The sequence below is a fragment of the Rhinopithecus roxellana genome, chromosome 17, assembly GCF_007565055.1.
Source record: "Rhinopithecus roxellana isolate Shanxi Qingling chromosome 17, ASM756505v1, whole genome shotgun sequence".
Taxonomy (NCBI): Eukaryota; Metazoa; Chordata; class Mammalia; order Primates; family Cercopithecidae; genus Rhinopithecus; species Rhinopithecus roxellana.
In genome coordinates, this window is record NC_044565.1 from 88,731,578 (window position 1) to 88,751,836 (window position 20,259).

Genomic DNA, 20,259 nt, shown 5'->3' on the forward strand with positions numbered 1-20,259 from the left:
ATCCAGAGAAAAAAGGAAAATAAGCCAAGGAAGACCCATACTTCAGGAATTAACAAAATGAAATTTAAAAAACCAAAGTAACAGCCTAGAAAGCCAGAGACTCAACAGGCAGCTGAACTGTGAGGGGCTGTCTGTAGCATGTGTGCCTGAGCACAGGCAGCCCCCACGGAATAGACTGGCACTTGCACTGAGGCACGAACTGCTGAGGCTGGTGGACCGTTCACCCAACTTCATCACAAATAAGTTTTTAAAAGTGATCTGTTTTTAAACTAAGAATGCTAAGTTTCTAATGAATTAAATGCAAAGAACTCTTAAAAGCATAACTATACTGAATGCATTTTTCCCGTTGATTTGATGAACTTTTTACTATTCTCTCAAAATACTTCGGTTTTAAGATGAAAAATGAAAAACAGAAGACAGATTAAAACCAGCAGTATAGGATTTTGTTACATTTCAAATGACATTTAGAGCTGAGGAAAAGGAACATCAAAATATTCTTAAGAAATACAGCTTTTAAGGCCAGGTGCGGTGGCTCACGCCTGTAATCCCAACACTTTAGGAGGTCGAGGCAGGTGGGATCATTTGAGGCCGGGAGTTCAAGACCAGCCTGGCCAACATGATGAAACCTCATCGCTACTAAAAATACAAAAATTAGCCAGGCATGGTGGCACAAGCCTGTAATCCCAGCTACTCCAAGGCTAAGGCATGAGAATTGCTTGAAACCAGGAGGCCGAAGTTACAGTGAGCTGAGATCACAGCACGGCACTCCAGCCTGGGCAACAGAGCAAAACTCTGTCTCAAAAAAAAGGAAAAGTATAAATTTGAGATATGTAACAACACAAACATGCATGGGAGGATAATTAGTGGCCCTTAAAACTCTTCCTATATCTGTGAGGGAATCTCGGTATCTAGGGGGTTTCTCAGGTCATGGATCAACTTTTTTAAACCATGATTTTCTCTCCACCTAACTTAACATCTAAAATGCATGCCAGTTCTAGATAATCAGGAAAATTTCTTAACAGAAAGAAAGCAATCATGAATATCTTATCTATCCAAAAGTAACTGCCCTCCCACTAAGTTCCCAAATGGATATTCAGTATCTCTTTCTCAACAACCCACATAAAAAAAGCAATGGAGAGGAAAGGATCATTCCGAACACCTGCAAATAAAGCAGCAAGTAATTTCAACCAAAAATACATACGGAGTTCTTATTCCACATCTTGATAATTCGAGAGTCAGCAGACAAAATCAGATCTAATGAATCCTGGAAATGAACAGACTTAATGGGCAGCCCATACTGGTGATCTTTAACTAGCAATGGCTTATCAGATCGAAGGTCATATAATAAAACCTGAAAAAAAAAAAATCAAAACCAAGTTATTTCTGTTTAAACAAACTAGACATTTTATCTTCAAAGGAAATATTTATAAGTGAGAATAATGGCAGCCATTTTCTTCATTACTTTGTTATGAACACAATGAACACCCTTACTCAAGATGTTGAGATTTGAGATTCTCTCCAGAAAGATCTCTTAAATAATCCTTAAAGTATACATTTTATGAATTCAACCCCAAGGGTAATTTTTAAGAGTACTGAACATACTAAGAAAGGAACAAAAAATGAAAGCCCATAAGAATTTGTTTAATTTGTTCAACAAATACATACTGAGGGCCTACATACCAGGCAGTGTCATAGCAACAGATATAAACAAAAATGAAAGACATAATTAGCAACAGTCCTAGTAGATTCAAGACAGGTGGTGGTAGCAAGGCTATGACTTCTTGGGAGAAGGGGAAATCTCTTCGGACCCCTGTCATTAGGGGCAAGGAAGCCTGGGGAAGCTCCCCTAGGATTAAGTCCCAGGTGACAGATCCCCTCCAGCCCATGATGACAGAGAAAGTTAATCTTCCAAGGCAGGGTTTCAGACCTCTTGCAGGGAGGGAGGCAAGTGTACAGGCTCTGCCTTGAAGGAAAGAAAGAAGTACTCCTCGGACTAGCATTGCTAATGCATGTTCCGCTGACCACTCATGGCATGGGCTGTAGTTAATGATGCTATGTTTAAAAAAAAAAAAGCCTCCTTGAACATACGAATTTTGGAAATATTTATTAAACATATTTCTTGTCTGCAAGAATTCCTCAGTGCCTTTATTTAAAAAGCACTGAAACTCACTGTGAATCTTTAAGGGTAGAAGTCTGGCAGACTCCCAAAACTGTCTGACCACAGAATTCTCTGTTCCATAGACGCTGAGAAATGCTGTTCCAAACCACTAATGAGAGTACTTATGGTCAGGCCTAGTGGCTCACGCCTGTAATCCCCACACTTTGTGAGGCTGAGGTGGGAGGATTGCCTGAGCCCAGGAATTCAAGACCAGCTTCAGCAACACAGTGAGACCCTGTCTCTACAAAAAGTTAAAAAATTAGCCAGGTGTGGTGGTGAAGGCCTATCCCACTGCAGCTCCAAGTCCACAGCACCACAGACTGACCAAGGCAAGAGTCAAGATTTCTCAAGGTGCTAGAAGAATCCAGCATTAAGGCATATCCCCTGCTCTGGCTAAAATAGTATGGCCTCATTTTGTGTTCCCACAGTATATTTCTCATGACACATACACACACCACTGAAATAAAAACTTAGATGTGAAGTTTCCAAATTAAACATATTTACCTGCCCCGTGGATGTTCCAACTGCCATGGTCAAGGCACCATTAAATTTCAAAGCAGAGATTGTTGGTAAATTGTTTATCCTGAAAAGCAAAATATTCATGCTTCATGAATATATGGCCAAACCTCCTTCCAAGTAACAAGTTCATTATTAATCTTGACTTCAAATCTAATGGGGGAAAATCACATTTCTAGCCTTCTGTTTAAAAGGTAACTGCAGCCTGGTAAGATGACTCACACCTGTAATCCCAGCATTTTGGGAGGCTGAGGTGGGAAAATTTCTTGAGGCCAGGAATTCAAGACCAGCCTGGGCGACACAGTGAGACACCATCTCTACAAAAAAATTTAAAAAAAAAAGCCAGTTGTGGTGACACACACCTGTTGTCCCAGCTACTTGGGTGGCTGAGGCAGGAGACTGCTTCAGCCTGGGAGGTCAAGGCTGCAGTGAGCTGTTATCATTCCACTGTGCTCCAACTGGGACAACAGAGCAAGACCCTATCTCAAAAATAATAAGTAAATGGTAATTGTATTCAAACTTTCATAATCAAAATAAAATTACACTTTATATACAAAATGTAATCTACTTCTTTCTTCCATTTTAATTAAGCCAGAATAAAGGTATTTACAGAAACATCCCCTTTTATATTTAAGAAGAAATAATTTTGTTTGGATATGGGTACAACATTTCCACTTTAAAAAGAGCCAAGCTCAGCTAAAACAAAAGACTAATCCTCAAATAGGGAGCCCAGAGCCTCTGAAAGTACCAAAGACAGACTGAATGCTATGGCTACAACTCTAGAATATGCTTCTCAAATACCAATCAAGCCAATCAGCAGCAAAAGCAATGATCTCCAGTGGAAAGAGTGCTAAGCGATGAGTCAGAAGTTGACAATATTGCTATCAATCCCATCATCCACATGCCCTTGGCCCAGGACCTAGAGTCCTGGCTGTTGGCTGTCGTCATCATCAGATCTCTTCTGCCACCTAGAGCTTGAGCCTGTAACTGCACTGGGGCACCTATGGGAACCTTGAAGCCTCTTATCTACAGCAACTTTAGTCACTCGCTCTTCAAAGTACATTCAATCATTTCTTTCAGTACAGTGATAGATTTCTCTACTTATTCCTTTATCATTTTCTTCGTATGTATTTTTTTGGAGACAGGGCTTCACTCCTGTCACCCAGATTGGAGTGCAGTGGCATGATCTCAACTCACTGCAACCTCCACCTTCCGGTTCAGGCAATTCTCCTGCTTCAGCCTCCCAAGCAGCTGGGACTACAGGTGTGCGACACCACTCAAAGCTGATTTTTGTATTTTTTTTTTGTAGAGATGGGTTTTCACCATGTTGCCCAGGCTGGTATTGAACTCCTGACCTCAAGTGATCCGCCCGCCTTGGCCTCCCAAAGTGCTGGGATTACAGGTGTCAGCCACCACACCTGGCCCATATATGTTATCAAGTTTTACAATTTTTGTTGTTATAAGAATGTTTTTCCATTTATAAGCTTTCTAGCCGGATAGTGCTAATAAATAACAAGGTCACTGATTTTTGCACATTTTATAACCAATTTATTTAACTGTTATATTAGTTCTTATAGATTTTCAGTTATTCTTCTGAGTTTCCCAGGCACAGAAACTTATGTCATCTGGAAATGGCAGCCTGCTTCCCCTATCCAACACTTACACTTATTGCTTTCTCATATTGTATTGGTTCCACCTAGAACTGACAGCTTCTAAGGTTTGTAGGGAAAACAAAAACAAAAAAACTAAGCATTAAAAAAATAAAATAAAATTACCTAAAATTGAATCAGAAAAAAAACCCTAGTTTTAACATTCTGGTATACACCCAGGCTTCTTCCTGTGATTATGCTTGTGTTCACTGTTTTTCTGATAACAAGGTGGCAACAGTCTATAGACAACGGTATGGTTTGCTTTTCCACTCACAGGCACATTTGGACCACCTTTCCCCAGTAATAAATATGCTTCTGCAACATAATTCTTAAAGGCTGAATAACAGGTATGCCATTGATGAGTATTTTGTTCATCTGTAAAATAAATATAATAACAGTGCCTATAGCAATGGGCTGTCATATTAAGTAAGTTAATATATGTAAAGAACTTAGACCCAGTACCTGGCAAATAAAAAGCATTATCTGTTAGCTATTATTTCTACTAAGCTTCATTTAATCAATATCCGCAGGTTCTTTCTAAGACTTATTGTTAGCAGGGTTGTGATGGACTGTCCAGGCTGAGGAGAGTGAGCAAATGCATGCTCTGGGCACACGGGCAGACATTTAACCTGAGGTGATGTTTTCTGTAGGGCAATTTAGCAATGTACCAAAAACCTTCAAAACATGTATGCTATTTACTCCAGAAATTCAGGTCCTAGGTATCTTTTCTTAGGAAACAATCATAAAACTGTAAATGGATGTATAATAGTGAAAACTCTTCTGGTTGCTTTAAATGTAGGAATTGGGCAAACAGGAACAAGAAAATATTTAAAAAACACTTGCTTCCTTCCACCTTAGAATTCAAAGCGCACCTCTGTGGACTTTGTGGTGGACTCCTGGTTCTATCACTGGATCCTACAAAATCGGAATATAAATTCCTGCAGTGTCATTGTTTTAATAAAATTCTACAGCAACTAAAGAAACAAGACTTTCTGTACAGTATTTGGAAAGAAATTCTATCTGGCTTACTCACTAGTGAGCTTTTACAGGAGAGGATTTTTATGAAAAACAATCATGGAAAGTACAATTTCAGATACCCTTTAGCAATTTATTTGAATTTAATACAGACACATTACTTAAATCAAAAGTTGACAAAAATTTACGTTGCAAATTAATTTCTACTTACTCTGAATCTGCTGTGACACTGTTTAAGGCGCAGTCTAACAGACCAACTCTATTAATTTCTACTGACTCTGAATCTGCTGTGACACTGTTTAAGGCGCAGTCTAACAGACCAACTCTATTAATTTCTACTTATTCTGAATCTGCTGTGACACTGTTTAAGGCGCAGTCTAACAGACCAACTCTATTAATTTCTACTTACTCTGAATCTGCTGTGACACTGTTTAAGGCGCAGTCTAACAGACCAACTCTATTAATTTCTACTTACTCTGAATCTGCTGTGACACTGTTTAAGGCGCAGTCTAATAGACCAACTCTATTTCGAGTTCTTGGGTCCCAGCACTCCACTCTCCCCTAAGCAAATGAAAAACAATTTTAAATAAAAGCTGTAGAAGGCCAGACACAGTGGCTCACGCTTGTAATCCCAGCACTTTGGGAGGCTGAGGCGGGCTGATCACCTGAGGCCAGGAGTTTGAGACCCAGTCTGACTAACATGGCAAAACCCTGTTTCTACTAAAAATACAAAAAATTAGCCAGGTATGTGGCACACACCTGTAATCCCAGCTACTTGGCAGGCTGAGGCAGAAGAACTGCTTGAACTCGGGAGGCGGAGGTTGCAGTGAGCCGAGATTGTGCCACTGCACACCAGCCTGGGCAACACAGCGAGACTCTGTCTCAAAAAAAAAAAAAAAAAAAAAAAAAGCTGTAGAATAAAAATTGAATAAATAAAATCTGCTAATAGGAAATCCTTAAAACACATACAAAAATAAACCTAATTAACATTGTTTATTCCATAGAAAGTAAAAGTTTAACTGTTTACCTTATAACCTTTTTAGTACTGTTTAAGTGTTTTGACATGAGCTGAATTTCTTTTAAATTGCAAAAAAAAAAACAAAAAACCAAAAACAATAATAATAAAATGGTCCACAATGCAATGCATAATCTTGACTGGAACCTGGATTGGATGGAGGGGCAGGGAGAACCGTGCTGAAGGTCATCTTGGTATAATTGGGAAAATTTTTAAGTTTAAAATGATTGTATCAATGTTAACTACTTAATATATATTATTGCACCAACATTAAATTTATTAGTAATGATAACGATATATATATGATTTTATAGGAGAAAGTCCTTATTTTTAAGAAATCCATTTTAAAGTATTTAGGGAAGAAATAACATGTCTGCAACTTATTTTCAAATGGTTCAAAAAACATTTTTAATATATGTACATGTTCATAGGAAAAGAAAATCCAAAATATATATATCACTAAACTTTTACAAAGATGTGAACTTTTTAAAAATAAAAAGCTGGGGAAATTTTTTTTTTTTTTTTTAATGACAAAAAGAATCCCAGCCAGGCGTGCTGGCTCACTCCTATAATCCCAGCACTTGGGGAGGCCGAGGCAGGTGGATCACCTGGGGTCAGGAGTTTGAGACCAGACTGGCCAACATGGCGAAACTCCATCTCTACTAAAAATACAAAAATTAGCCAGGCATGGTTGTGCGTGCCTGTAATCCCAGCTACTAGGTGGGCTAAGGCAGCAGGATCGCTTGAATCTGGGAGGCAGAGGTTGCAATGAGTGGAGATGGTGCCACTACACTCCAGCCTGGGTGACAGAGCGAGACTTCATGTTGAAAATAAATAAATAAATAAATATATACATACACACACACACACACACACACACACACACACACACACACACATATATATATATATAAAAGCTATCACCTCATTATCCTGCTCTAAGGAATCAAGCAACTCAGTCTTTAAATAAAAAGTCCAATCAAATATAAAACAAATATTCTAAAAAAATAAAGTCAATATATGCTTACCTCTATGGTTCCTGTGGCAAACAAGCCATGCACTGAATTTATGTCACAAACGTTATTCTCCCTAACACAGGAAAGCAGTAAGAGAGAAAGTATTAGTTAGCAGCTACTTTAGTGGGGAAGGAATATTAAATAAATAAATAGTCAACCCAAATTCTGGGGAGAAAGAAGACACAGATTCTCTCTCACTAATCTGCAAATGGAAAACACTAAGGTATGAAAGGGTTAAGTGCTTGGCTCACAGTCACTGGAGTTTCTGATCCCCAGGGTGACACTCTACCTGCTAGGTGACAAACAAGGAGGGACTTCCTTCTGAAATACTATTCCACTACCATGAGAAGAAAGGGTCACTCTATTTTTTCAAGGTATTTTCTTCCAAGGCAGATAACATTCTTAAAAGAACATACACTATCACCATGACAATCCTGAGCCTTGACAAGCTTCTCCTGGGTACATCACTCTAAGTCTCATTTTCTTTCTCTGTAAAATGGATATTTCACCTACCTCAGGGGGTTGTTATGGGGATTAAATGAAAAAGACAGCAAAGCGTTCAGCAATGCCTGGGGTACAGAGGACTCTCAATATAATGCATTGTGAAGTTACTACTACAAGTTTTTAAAAATAAAAATAAAAGCATTTCTAGCCAATGTGAAATAAAGAAAATTGGAGTTTACTTGGTTCTTATTATCACAACATGTTCGCCTAACCTTTAAAAATCCTCTCAAAGCACTAAGAAAATTCAGCAAGCTCTTCATATACACAATGAGAAGTAATCCAGCTTCTACTCTTGACTAGTTGTGTGGCCTTGGGCAAACTACTTACCTCTCTGAGCCTCAGCTGCCCTATCTGTAAAATGGCACTTACCATAGAAATCTGTTCTAAGTTTAAAATGAGTTAATAAAAGTAAAATGACTGAATAACACCGCGCACAAAGTAAGTGCTTTCCTACTGAGTTTATCGTTATTATTTGTTGTGATGATGACGATGATGGATTCATTCCTAAAAACTCTTAATGCATAATACATATGTGCAGACTATAATGTATGATAAAAGGAAACTTTAAAAACCTTAAATGTCCGCTGGCAAAGCATAAAAATTGAAAAATGGCACTCCAAATTAATTCAAAATTTCTCCACAGGAGAAAATATCACAAAACAAAACCATGAATGTAAATTTAAAGAACACTGCAAGTAATAATAATAAACTATTTTTAACTGACTTAAATTTGAGTATATGAAAAAAAGCTTTAATTTTGAAAGTAATCACCGATCTTTCGGTGAATTTTTTGTTTAAGAATAAATTCAACAGTACTTTTTAACTAAGTTGCTGGGAGTTTTGCTTAATTGCAGTATTTTATGTTACTTGTTAACAAACTGAGCATCTGGCTCCACCTCCTGGTCAAAATGTATATAGCAGTATTACTAAAACGATACTCACGCAGCATCAGTTTGTAGAGGATTCAGGTATCGTCCTTGTTCTAAGTTTAACCTATAAACTTCAGAACTGTAAAGTAATAAAGAAAGTTAAAAACCTGCTAAACTACAATGAAACTTTAAGTAAATATAAATTTTATAAATATATATCACTCATAAGCCATCACTTCTTTTTGTAAAACTGATACAAAAATGTATTCTAAATCTGAAAAATATTCACTTTATGAATTTGTTCATGTATAAAAGTAATTTAAACCATTCACGTGCCAAGAAAATATTAAGTCATTACGTAGTATACTATTTACAAATAAGATGGAGAATACAAGATCCAAAAGTACACGTAATGTATTTACATATGTATATAAGAAAGGACTAGAAGAAAACATAATAAGGATCTCTCTCGGTGGTATAATTATGGCTGAATTTTTTCATTTTCTTAGGGATGGAGTTTTGCTCTTGTTGTCCAGGTTGGAGTGCAATAGTGCAGTCTCAGCTCACAGGTGCCCATCACTACACTTGGCTAATTTTTTGTATTTTTAGTAGACACAGGGTTTCACCATGTTGGCCAGGCTGGTCTTGAACTCCTGACCTCAGCGGATCTGCCCACCTCGGCCTCCCAAAGTGCTGGATTACAAGCATGAGCCACAGTGCCCAGCCTGAATTTTTTCTTTTCTGTATTTTCCCAGTTTTCTAAATGGGTATGTGTTTGTATATATATTTTTCATGTATTTTACAGATATATATATACACACATACACACACATATATATACACACACATACATATAAACACACACACATAATAGCCACCAGCCAAATACCTGGTCAAATGCTACCTTTTTGATGACTACAAAAAAAATACAGGCGGGGCGCAGTGGCTCATGCCTGTAATCCCAACACTTTGGGAGGCCGAGGTGGGCAGATCACGAGGTCAAGAGATTGAGACCATTATGGCCAATATGGTGAAACCCTGTCTCTACTAAAAATACAAAAATTAGCTGGGCATGGCAGCGCGTGCCTCTAGTCCCAGCTACTCAGGAGGCTGAGGCAAGAGAATCGCTTAAACCTGGGAGGTGGAGGTTGCAGTGAGCGGAGATTGCACCACTGCACTCCAGCCTGGTGACGGAGCTAGACTCCATTTCAAAAAATAATAATAATAATAATACAGGCCAGGTACAGTAGCTCACACCTGTAATCTCAACATTTTGTGAGGCCAAATCAAGAGGATCATTTGAGCCCAGGAGTTCAAGACCAGCCTGGGAAACATAATGAGACCCCATCTTTATAAAAAACTAAAAACCAAAAAGGTACTTCGAATAAAAAGTTTTGAAATACTGTGCAATAGGGCTAAGAAACTGACTTTATCAACTACATTATACATGTATATCTCCAAATTTAGCACCATAATAACAGAAGCCAAAGATATAACTCCTAAATGAGTTGGTCACATGTAGGAGTTATAACCTTTAAGCAACTTAAAAGCAAAGATAATGTCTTATTCTTCTTTAAAAAAATTAGTCCTTCAAATACTGCTGAACTTTCAGGGGGAAAAAAAGGGGTGTTTCTATTGAAATTGTACTAAATTTTTGTCTACAATTTATCCTGTTAAATATTGTAGATAAACTGCCAATACTAACAGTCAAATACACTAATGGCTTTGGTAAAAAAAAAAAAAAAAAAAAAAAAAAAAAAAAAAACCAGGCCTGGCACCGTGGCTCACGCCTGTAATCCCAGCACTTTGGGAGGCCAAGGCAGGTGAATCACCTGAGGTCAGGAGTTCGAGACGAGCCTGGCCAACAAGGTGAAGCCCTGCCTCTACTAAAAACACAAAAATTAGCTGGACGTGGTGGTGGGCGCCTGTAGTCTCAGCTACTCGGGAGGCTGGGGCAGAAGAATCACTTGAACCCAGGAGGCGGATGTTGCTGTGAGCCGAGATCGCACCACTGCACTCCAGCCTGAGCAACAGAGCGAGAATCCCTCTCAGAAAAAAAAAAAAAAACAGAAAAACAAAACAAAACAAAAGAAAAACATGGGTAGGTAGTGGTGTTCTAAAGTTATGACATCTGTCCTAGTTTCTTAAATACATTTACTACTTAATGGTTTTGAAATAACTTTAATTTTTTAAAATTTTGAAAATTTGCTAATGACCTTTTGTTCAGAATTTCGTAGATTGTTTAATGTAGGACATCAACTACATAATGAAAGATGCTTGAAATGCTTTTGTCATTTCACGCAAATCAAATTAAATCAAACTATCAAATTACCAAAAATAATAAAGCCCTCTCCCAATTTTTTTAAACTAGAGTCCATAACCACATATGACCTATTAATCACAAAGTGATCAGATAGAAACTGATTACTGACATGAAACAATCTTAGAGACAGAAATCTAGAAGATAAACAGATAAATAAAATACTGTGTCTCGTAAATTGTGGTAACTGGGCTAAACTGAAAAGGTTCACACACTTCCCATCAGTATTTCCCAATGAGGCAGGTAACTATCAAAGATATTTTTAACATTAGAAAATATTGTATTAAGCAAAACAACAGTTGTTAAAACAGCATATGGTACTTATAAGTAAATCAATTATGTAGAAAATAATTTTTTTTTTGCCTATCCTTTGTTTTCTACTTTTTTTTTTTTTACAAGAGCCACATATCACTTTTTTATTAAAGCAAGCTATCTACAGAAAATGTACAAGAAATTTAGGAACAGAAGTTGGTTGTTTTCGGAGGTGAAAAGGAGAAAGAGGGACTAGATCCGATACCTTGCACCAACAAAGTACAAGTCACAAGACTGGAAAGTGGTAAGAGAAATCTCTTCCGAACTTTGGTATTCTGGTTTTGTAGTAAAAACCTGATTGTGAATGAAATTCAATGTATCTATCATTATGTAAGAAGACAATCTGAAAATAAAACAAAAAAAATTAATTTGCTTAGGTTTCTAGTTAGGTGTTTATTTCATTATCACTAAAAAACTGGCAAACCAAGAAAAACTCTTACCTCTCTCTCTGTCTGTCTGTCTAAACACACGTCTGTACACACACTCTCCGCTGGGATTAAGAATGAAAACTCCCCATTGGCTCCTTAATGCCTTCCTGTATCCTGATAGCTTTTCTGCAAACCTTACCTACTAATTACAGACTTGCAACAAATGCCCTTCATTTACCCGGCACGAGCATGTCATAACATACAGCACTCTCATGGTACCCTCAATGAGCAGTTTCCTCTTTCACTTGGGAACACATTTAAATAATCCCGGCGGGGCGCAGTGGCTCACGCCTATAATCCTAGCACTTTGGGAGGATGAGGCAGGTGGATCACCTAAGGTTGGGAGTTTGAGACCAGCCTGACCAACATGGAGAAACCCCGTCTCTACTAAAAATACAAAATTAGCTGGGCATGGTGGCGGGCACCTGTAATCCCAGCTATTCGGGAGGCTGAGGCAGGAGAATCACTTGAACCCAGGAGGCAGAGGATGTGGTGAGCCGAGATTGCGCCATTGTACTCCCAGCCTGGGCAACAAGAGTGAAACTCTGTCTCAAAAAATAAAAAACAAAAAATGATAATAATAATCCCACCATTATCACACAAGGTATGATAAATTCCTTGTATAAATTTGACTTTAGTGTACTAAAGGGGTATCTCAAACATCAACAGATGGTATTTAAATTGGTCAGTATTTAGAGAAAATACACTCTAAAATTACATGTTCCAAAACGTATGATAAATGACACCATAGACAAAAGGATAAACTGTACCGGATAGTTTCCAAAACTGAAAATATAAAGCCATGTCAGCTAAGAAATTTCAATTTTCTTTCAAGATGCCATTTGACATTACTAAAAATGTTTCACTTTTAAATCCAAGAGTTTACTGACAATTTTATAACTGTTGAAAGTGACTATAAGAGTTGAAAGATGGGTTGGGTGCCGTGTCTCACGCCTGTAATTCCAACACTTTGGGAGGCCAAGGCAGGCGGATCACTTGAGGTCAGGAGTTTGAGACCAGTCTGGCCAACCTGGTGAAACCCTATCTCTACTAAGAATACAAAAATTAGCCAGGTGTGGAGACGCACGCCTGTAGTCCCAGCTACTCAGGAGGCAGAGGCAGGAGAATCATTTGAACTCGGGAGGTTGATGCTGCAGTGATCTGAAATTAAGCCACTGCCCCTCCAGCCTGGGTGACAGAGCGAGGCCCTGTCTCCAAAAAAAGAGTTGAAAGATGGACTAATGGCACCAAAAAAAGAAAAAAATCTACTTAGCTATATTTTGAACTGTTTCAGAATATACCCCAACAATTTGCAAAGTTAAAAAAAAAATTAAACATACAACCCTGCTAGTTTACTTTTCACATATAAATAAGAAAATGAAAGCAACCTGGCAAATAAATCTAGGTTAAATGTAAAAATCAGAATCACAAATCTAGAATATAAGATGATATAAAGCATGACTGCTGCCAATTCTTAAAAATATAAATAAGGTTTCATATATGATACGAAAAATTAACTTTGATATTAGATTGGCCAAAGGCTATCTGTATCATTGTATTATTAATAAAAAATGATGGGTTACATTTTACTACACAGCCATTTTTGTTTAACAATAGAACTACACAGCCATTTTAGTTTAACAATAAAAATATCATAAAACTGCTTATCATCAAAATAAATCCCACTCATTCATTTCTTGGGTCTAGTCAGTACAAACCAATGCTATAAAACATACCTTTGAGTAGTCATCAGACAAAATTTCAAAGGTGACAACTGAAAAACAAGAAATAGGAAAACTACAATTATCAATCAACATTCTTAATAACAATGCAAACTTGATGCAAAGATTCTAATTCAACACAGAAATTATGCACATGCCAGTTTTTTTTCTGCCTCTATGTGAAACAAGAAAATTGTCATAGTATATTGTCCCAAAACACCAACAAAAACTTAAAAGCTGCATAATTTCTCAATACACATCAACTAGGTTTCTTGTACAACTGAAAGCAAATTCACAAAATATAATGACTTCTAAATTCTGACACTCTTTCTGAGATGTTGAAAACAAAATCATTTTAAAGACTTTCAAGGCCGGGCGCGGTGGCTCAAGCCTGTAATCCCAGCACTTTGGGAGGCCCAGGCGGGCGGATCATGAGGTCAGGAGATCGAGACCATCCTGGCTAACATGGTGAAACCCCGTCTCTACTAAAAATACAAAAAATTAGCCGGGTGTGGTTGCTGGTGCCTGTAGTCCCAGCTACTCAGGAGGCTGAGGCAGGAGAATGGCGTGAACCCAGAGGCGGAGCTTGCAGTGAGCCAAGATCATACCACTGCACTCCAGCCTGGGCAACACAGCGAGACTCCGTCTCAAAAAAAAAAAAAAAAAAGACTTTCAAATATACATTAAAGAACATTAAAAAAATTGTTGCTTAACAAAAAAGGTAACAGTCATTTTTTACCCATTCATAGTCTACCTGATAAATAAAAAGAGTGAAAAATAGCCATTATTAGTGGCACACACAGTTTCTATTGTTTTCCATAAACAAAGTAAGACCCTATCACTATGGGGGAAAAAAAAACAGAAAAAAAAATTAGCCAGGCATGCTGGTGCACACCTGTGGTCCCAGTTATTTGAGAGACTGAGACAGGCGGATCTCTTGAGCCTGGGTAGTTGAGGCTGCAGTGAGCTGTGATCACAGCACTGCACTCCAGCCTGGGTGACAGAAAAAGATCCTGTTTCTAAAAAGTAAAAACAAAAACAAAAAACAAAAAACAAGCCAAAGGGTGAAACAAGTTGGGGAACTATGCATATAATTCCACAGATCACATATCCCATTAACTCCTTTCCCCTCAATCCCAAATTCTAGGCCAACTGATAAAAGTACTTGAACTTTCTCATTTTAACTTGACTTTGGTGTCATTCAGAATTCTAAGAATGACCCCCAGGGACCTTTACCCTTGTATAACCCCCTTCCCTTGACAGTGTGGGTGGAAACTGTGAATTGGTAAGACATTGCTCTAGTGATTACACTACATTTTATGGCAAAGGGGAGATTTATAATCATATGAACCCTTTAAAAGCAGTTTCAGCTGGGTGCAAGGGCTCACGCCTGTAATCTCAGCACTTTGGGAGGCCAAGGTAGGTGGATCACGAGGTCAGGAGTTCGAGACGAGCCTGGCCAAATGGTGAAACCCCGTCTCTACTAAAAATACAAAAATTAGCTGGGCGTGGTGAAGTGCGCCCATAATCCCGGCCACTCAGGAGGCTGAGGCAGGAGAATCGCTTGAATCTGGGAGGTGGAGCTTACAGTGAGCCGAGATCGTGCCTCTGCACTTCAGCCTGGGTGACACAGCAAGACTCTGTCTCAAAAATAAATAAATAAAAAATAAAAGCAGAGTTTCTCTGGCTGGCAGCAGAATAAAAAGTCAGAGAGATCCAAAACACAAGGGGCTGGGTGCAGTGGCTCATGCCTGGAATCCCAGCACTTTGGGAGACCAAAGCGAAACGATGGCTGAGGCCAGGAGTTTGAGACCAGCCTGGGCAACATGACTAGACTCCATCTCTACAAAAAATTATACAATTAGTGGGGCGTGGTGGCTCGCATCTGTAGTTCCAGCTACTTGGGAGGCTAAGGTAGGAGGATCACTTGAGCCCAGGAGTTCAAGGCTACAGTAAACTATGATCACACCACAGCACTCCAGTCTGGGCAACAAGATCCTATCTCTTTAAAAAAAATAATAAATAAAAGAAAGAAAAGAAATACAGGGAGGATGTGATGAGCTTTTGCTGGTTTGAAGGTGGAGGTGAGCATGTGATGAGAAATGCATGTAGCCTCCAGAAGCATAGAGTGGCCCCCAGCTGACAGCCAGAAGGAAATGGGAACCCAATCCTAAAACCACAACAAACTGAATACTGACAACAACCTGAGTGTGTTTGGAAGCAAATTCCTTTTTATTTTTTATTTTTATTTTTATTTTGGGGGGGGGGGGGGCTTTCTCTGAAAACCAAAAAAGCTGCTAGTCAATTCTAAAAGAACTACAAACTAACAAGTGGAAGCATATTCTTGCTCAGCACCTCCAAGTCAGAGCTCCACCTGGTCAACACTCTATGAGCGCAGAACCTGCACAGACATAAGATCTACACAACTGTGAGCTACTAAATGGATGTTTTAAGCCATCTGGATTGTAGTACAGTAATTTGTTATATAGCAATAAAAAAAATTACAAACCATTCTCATTTTAAAACCAGAAAAGCAAACAATATAAAAAGTCATTTTCATGAATTCAAATTTAGATTTTTACTCACCTTCTGAATCTAAACACCTTTCAAACTTCAAGGATAACTGATAAGTGTCATAACATCGAACCCGAGGTTTATATGTTCCTACAAAAAATGAATGTGATGTAAAACCTAAAGACATACTTTCATAGTCAACATCCACAGATACATTGAGTGTACCTCTTGTTCAGAGATAGGCAGGATTAATTGTAACCAAATGAAAAGAAAGGAATGTAAAAGCAGCTCCTCTCAAACACCCCAAGGAAAAACTGAGCAAAAGCTAAACAAGCAAGTCATAGAAAACCAAATAAAATTACTAAGAAACTTTACAAGTAATCTAACAAAATACATGAAAATGACAAAACAATTTTGTCCACCAGAATGGCAAAGATTTAAAAAACGGTTAATATCTGTGTTGGCGAAAGTGTAAAATATTCCCATATACTGTTGTTGATTAGTATACAATTGATACAACTTCTTTGAAGGATAATCCCTAAAATATATGATGTTTCTATACTTTCAATCTATATTTCAGCTTACACAAATTGAACTCATGAAAATATATCCACAAGCCTGCCAAAGATATTAAGAATGTTCACTGCAGCATTATTTATAAATGGTCAGCAACTGAAAGCAAATAAAATGTCCACTGACAGGAAAACGGTTGAATAACTGACAATAAATCCATGCAAGGGAATATTACATAGCCCATAAAGTGGATGAGGCAGACCTGTAGTAACCACTGACATGGAAAGCTGCCAAAATGTACTATAAAGTAAAAGTACAGAGAGAGAGCACAGGCGAGTGCTGGAATACGATCCATATAATACAATCCCAATTTTGTACAATGCAATGGTAACTTTGGTACTTTGTCTTTTTTTTTTTTTTTTTTTTTTGAGACAGTCTCATTCTATCGTTTAGGCTGGGGTGCAATGGCGTGATCTCGGCTCACTGCAACCTCAGCCTCCCAGGTTCAAGCGATTCTCCTGCCTCAGCCCCCTGAGTAGCTGGGATTACAGGTGCAGGCCACCATGACCAGCTAATTTTTGTATTTTTGGTAGAGATGGGGTTTTACCATGTTGGTCAGGCTGGTCTCGAACTCCTGACCTCAGGTGATCCACCCGCGTTGGCCTCCCAAAGTGCTGGGATTGCAGGTGTGAGCCATCGAGCCTGGCCTTTTTTTTTTTTCTCTTTGAAATGGAGTCTTGCTCTGTTGCCCAGGCTGGAGTGCAGAGGAGCAATCTCGGCTCACTGCTACCTCTGCTGCTTGGATTCAAGTGATTCTCCTGCCTCAGCCTCCCAAGTAGCTGGGATTATAGGTGCCTGCCACCACATCTGGCTAATTTTTGTATTTTTAGTAGAGACAGGGTTTCACCATGTTGGCCAGTGTGGTCTCAACCTCCTGAGTTCAGGTGATCTGCCTGCCTCAGCCTCCCTAAGTGTTAGGATTATAGGCGTGAACCACCGTGCCTGGCCTAACTTTGGCACTTTGTAAGGCAAAAGTTGGAGGAACTAACTTCACAATGATAGTCTATTTCCGTGAAGTGCAAGTTCGGAGACTTTCATATTTTATGTTATGTATTTCCAATAAAGACATCTTAAAAGAATGAGGTAGTCCTTTGTTTACTGTCATAGATCAAAACCCAAGATTTCATTTAAAAAAAAAAAAAGGTTATTTTGTGGGGTTTTCTTTGGTGAATTTTTTTTTTCCTTTTTTGAAATGGGGTTTCACTCTGTCAACCAGGCTGGAGCACAGTGGTGCAATCACTGCTGACTGCAACCTCCACCTCCCTCAGTTCCAGTGATCCTTCCACCTCCGCTTCCCAAGTAGCGGGGACCAAGAGGCGCCTGCCACCACGACTGGCTAATTTTTGTATTTTTTGTAAAGATGGGGTTTCACCGCATTGCCCAGACTTGCCTCAAACTCCTGGACTCAAGTGATCCACCCACCTCAGCCTCCCAAAGTGCTGGAATTATAGGCATGAGCCACCGCACCCAGCTTAAAAAAGAGAAGTTTAAAACCAGTAAATATAAGCCCACTGTCATATGGCAATAATTTTAATAGATTTGTATGCATGTGTGTATGTGTATATATATACACATATATATGCGTGTGTGTATATACATCTACATTCATATAGACAGATAGATATATACACACAATTTTATGCACACACACACACACACAATTTGAAAGGCTACACATAAAAACTTTTAATACAGCCAGGACCTGTATTCCACTGTCGTTTGTTTTTGGGGCTTTAATTTTTTTCAGAGACAGGGTCTTGCTCTGTTGCCCAGGATGGAGCACAGTGGTGCAATCATAGCTCGTTGTAACCTCAAACTGCTAGGCTCAGGCAATCCTCCTGCCTCTGCCTCGTGAGTAGCTGACACTACAGATGCACACCACCACATTCAACTAATTTTTTTATTTTATTGTAGGGACAGGATCTTGCTGTGTTGCTCAAGCTGGTCTTGAACTCCTGGCCTTAAGTAATACTCCTGCGTCAGCCTCCCAAAGTGCAGGGATTATAGGCATGAGCTACTATACTGTACCCTGCTGTTTTTTATTGCTGTGTTGTTTAAAAGGCTTACAAGTATACTTTGGCCATCGGGGGGAAAAAGTGGTAAAAAATATAAACATTAATAAAAGTAGGCCCTCTATTTTTTATCTTTCATCCCCACGTAATGGAAAAAACTAACACCACCACTAATAATAGATTTAAATCTGGCATGATCATAAACCCAATGCTTCCAAAAGGAATTAAGAGGCCGGTCACTTCCATAACAAAACAATACTTAGCACATCCCCTGGGTTCATTCCCTTAGATAATCTATTTCCCCAACCAGAATGAAGGGTCTTCGGGGCCAATCTCATTCAACTTGTTTTTAGCCACAAGGCCTAGAACACCAAAGGGAATCTGAGAAAGAAGTAGGGATAGATACCGATATTGAAAGAAATACCTCTACCAAACTAAACGGAGAAGCAAGTGACACACCAACTCCATTTCCCCTACCAGTACCAGAAAAAGGCCTCGAGGAAAGTCAAACCAGAAGGACTCTGGACTTTACAATTGTGTTGCCCAGTATGGCAGCCACTAGCAATGTATAGCTATCTAAATTAAAAATAATTAAAATCAAATTAAATTTAAGATTCCAGCTGGGTGCTGTGGCTCATGTCTATAATCCCAGCACTTTGAGAGACAAGTGGACAATCGCTTGAGTCTAAGAGTTTGAGACCAAAATGGGCAAAATACCCTATCTCTACTAAAAGAAAAATTTTTTTTGGACTGGCACGGTAGCTCACGCCTGTAATCCCAACACTTTGGGAAGCCAAGGTGGGCGGATCACCTGAGGTCGGGAGTTCAAAACCAGCCCGACCCACATGAAGAAACAGAATCTCTACTGAAAATACAAAACAGCCAGGCGTGGTGGCGTATGCCTGTAATCCCAGCTACTTGGGAGGCTGAGGCAGGAGAATTGCTTGAACCAGGGAGGCGGAGGTTGTGATGAGCCAAGATCACACCATTGCATTCCAACCTGGGCAACAAGAGAGAAATTCCATCTCAAAAAAAAAAAAAAAAAAAAAAAAAATTAATTAATGGGCATAGTGGTGAGCATAGTTCTAGCCACTCAGGAAGCTGAGGAAGGAGGATGGCTTGAGCCCAAAAGTTCAAGGTTACAAGTGAAACTCTGTCTCTAAAAAAAAAAAAAAAAAAAAAAGAAATTCAGTTCCTCAGTCTCACTACCATGTTTTACATTTTCTTCCTTTTTTTTTTTTGAGACAGAGTCTCGCTCTGTTGCCCAGGGTAGAGTGCAGTGGCACGATCCTGGCTCACTGCAGCCTCTGCCGCCTGCGTTCAAGCAATTTTCATGCCTCAGCCTCCAAGTAGCTGGGATTACAGGTGCATACCACCACGCCCAGCTAATTTATGTTTAACAGAGACAGGATTTCACCATGTTGGGCAGGCTGGTCTCGAACTCCTGGCCTCATGTGATCTGCCTGCTTCAGCCTCCCAAAGTGCTGGGACTACAGGCGTGAGCCACCCCACTCAGCCCACATATTATTTATGAAATATTTTTAAGATAAAATAAAACCGAGAAGTTCTGAATAAGAAGAATAGTCATTAGGCCAGGCGCAGTGGCTCACACCTATAATCCCAGCACTTTGGGAGGCCCAGTCGGGTGGATCACTTGAGGCAAGGAGTTCCAGACCA

The 20,259-nt window shown here is 39.1% G+C and overlaps 1 protein-coding gene across 1 annotated transcript in view; it reads right to left on the minus strand.

Annotated features, from left to right (window-relative positions):
• Positions 1–20,259, minus strand: part of NOL10 (nucleolar protein 10) — a 114,402-nt gene that overhangs the window by 83,699 nt on the left and 10,444 nt on the right. The window contains 9 exon segments of the mRNA XM_010379671.2: positions 1,202–1,351; positions 2,663–2,741; positions 5,774–5,859; positions 7,342–7,402; positions 8,776–8,841; positions 11,540–11,568; positions 11,570–11,677; positions 13,499–13,536; positions 16,070–16,147. Coding sequence (XP_010377973.2) covers positions 1,202–1,351; positions 2,663–2,741; positions 5,774–5,859; positions 7,342–7,402; positions 8,776–8,841; positions 11,540–11,568; positions 11,570–11,677; positions 13,499–13,536; positions 16,070–16,147 — 695 coding nt within the window.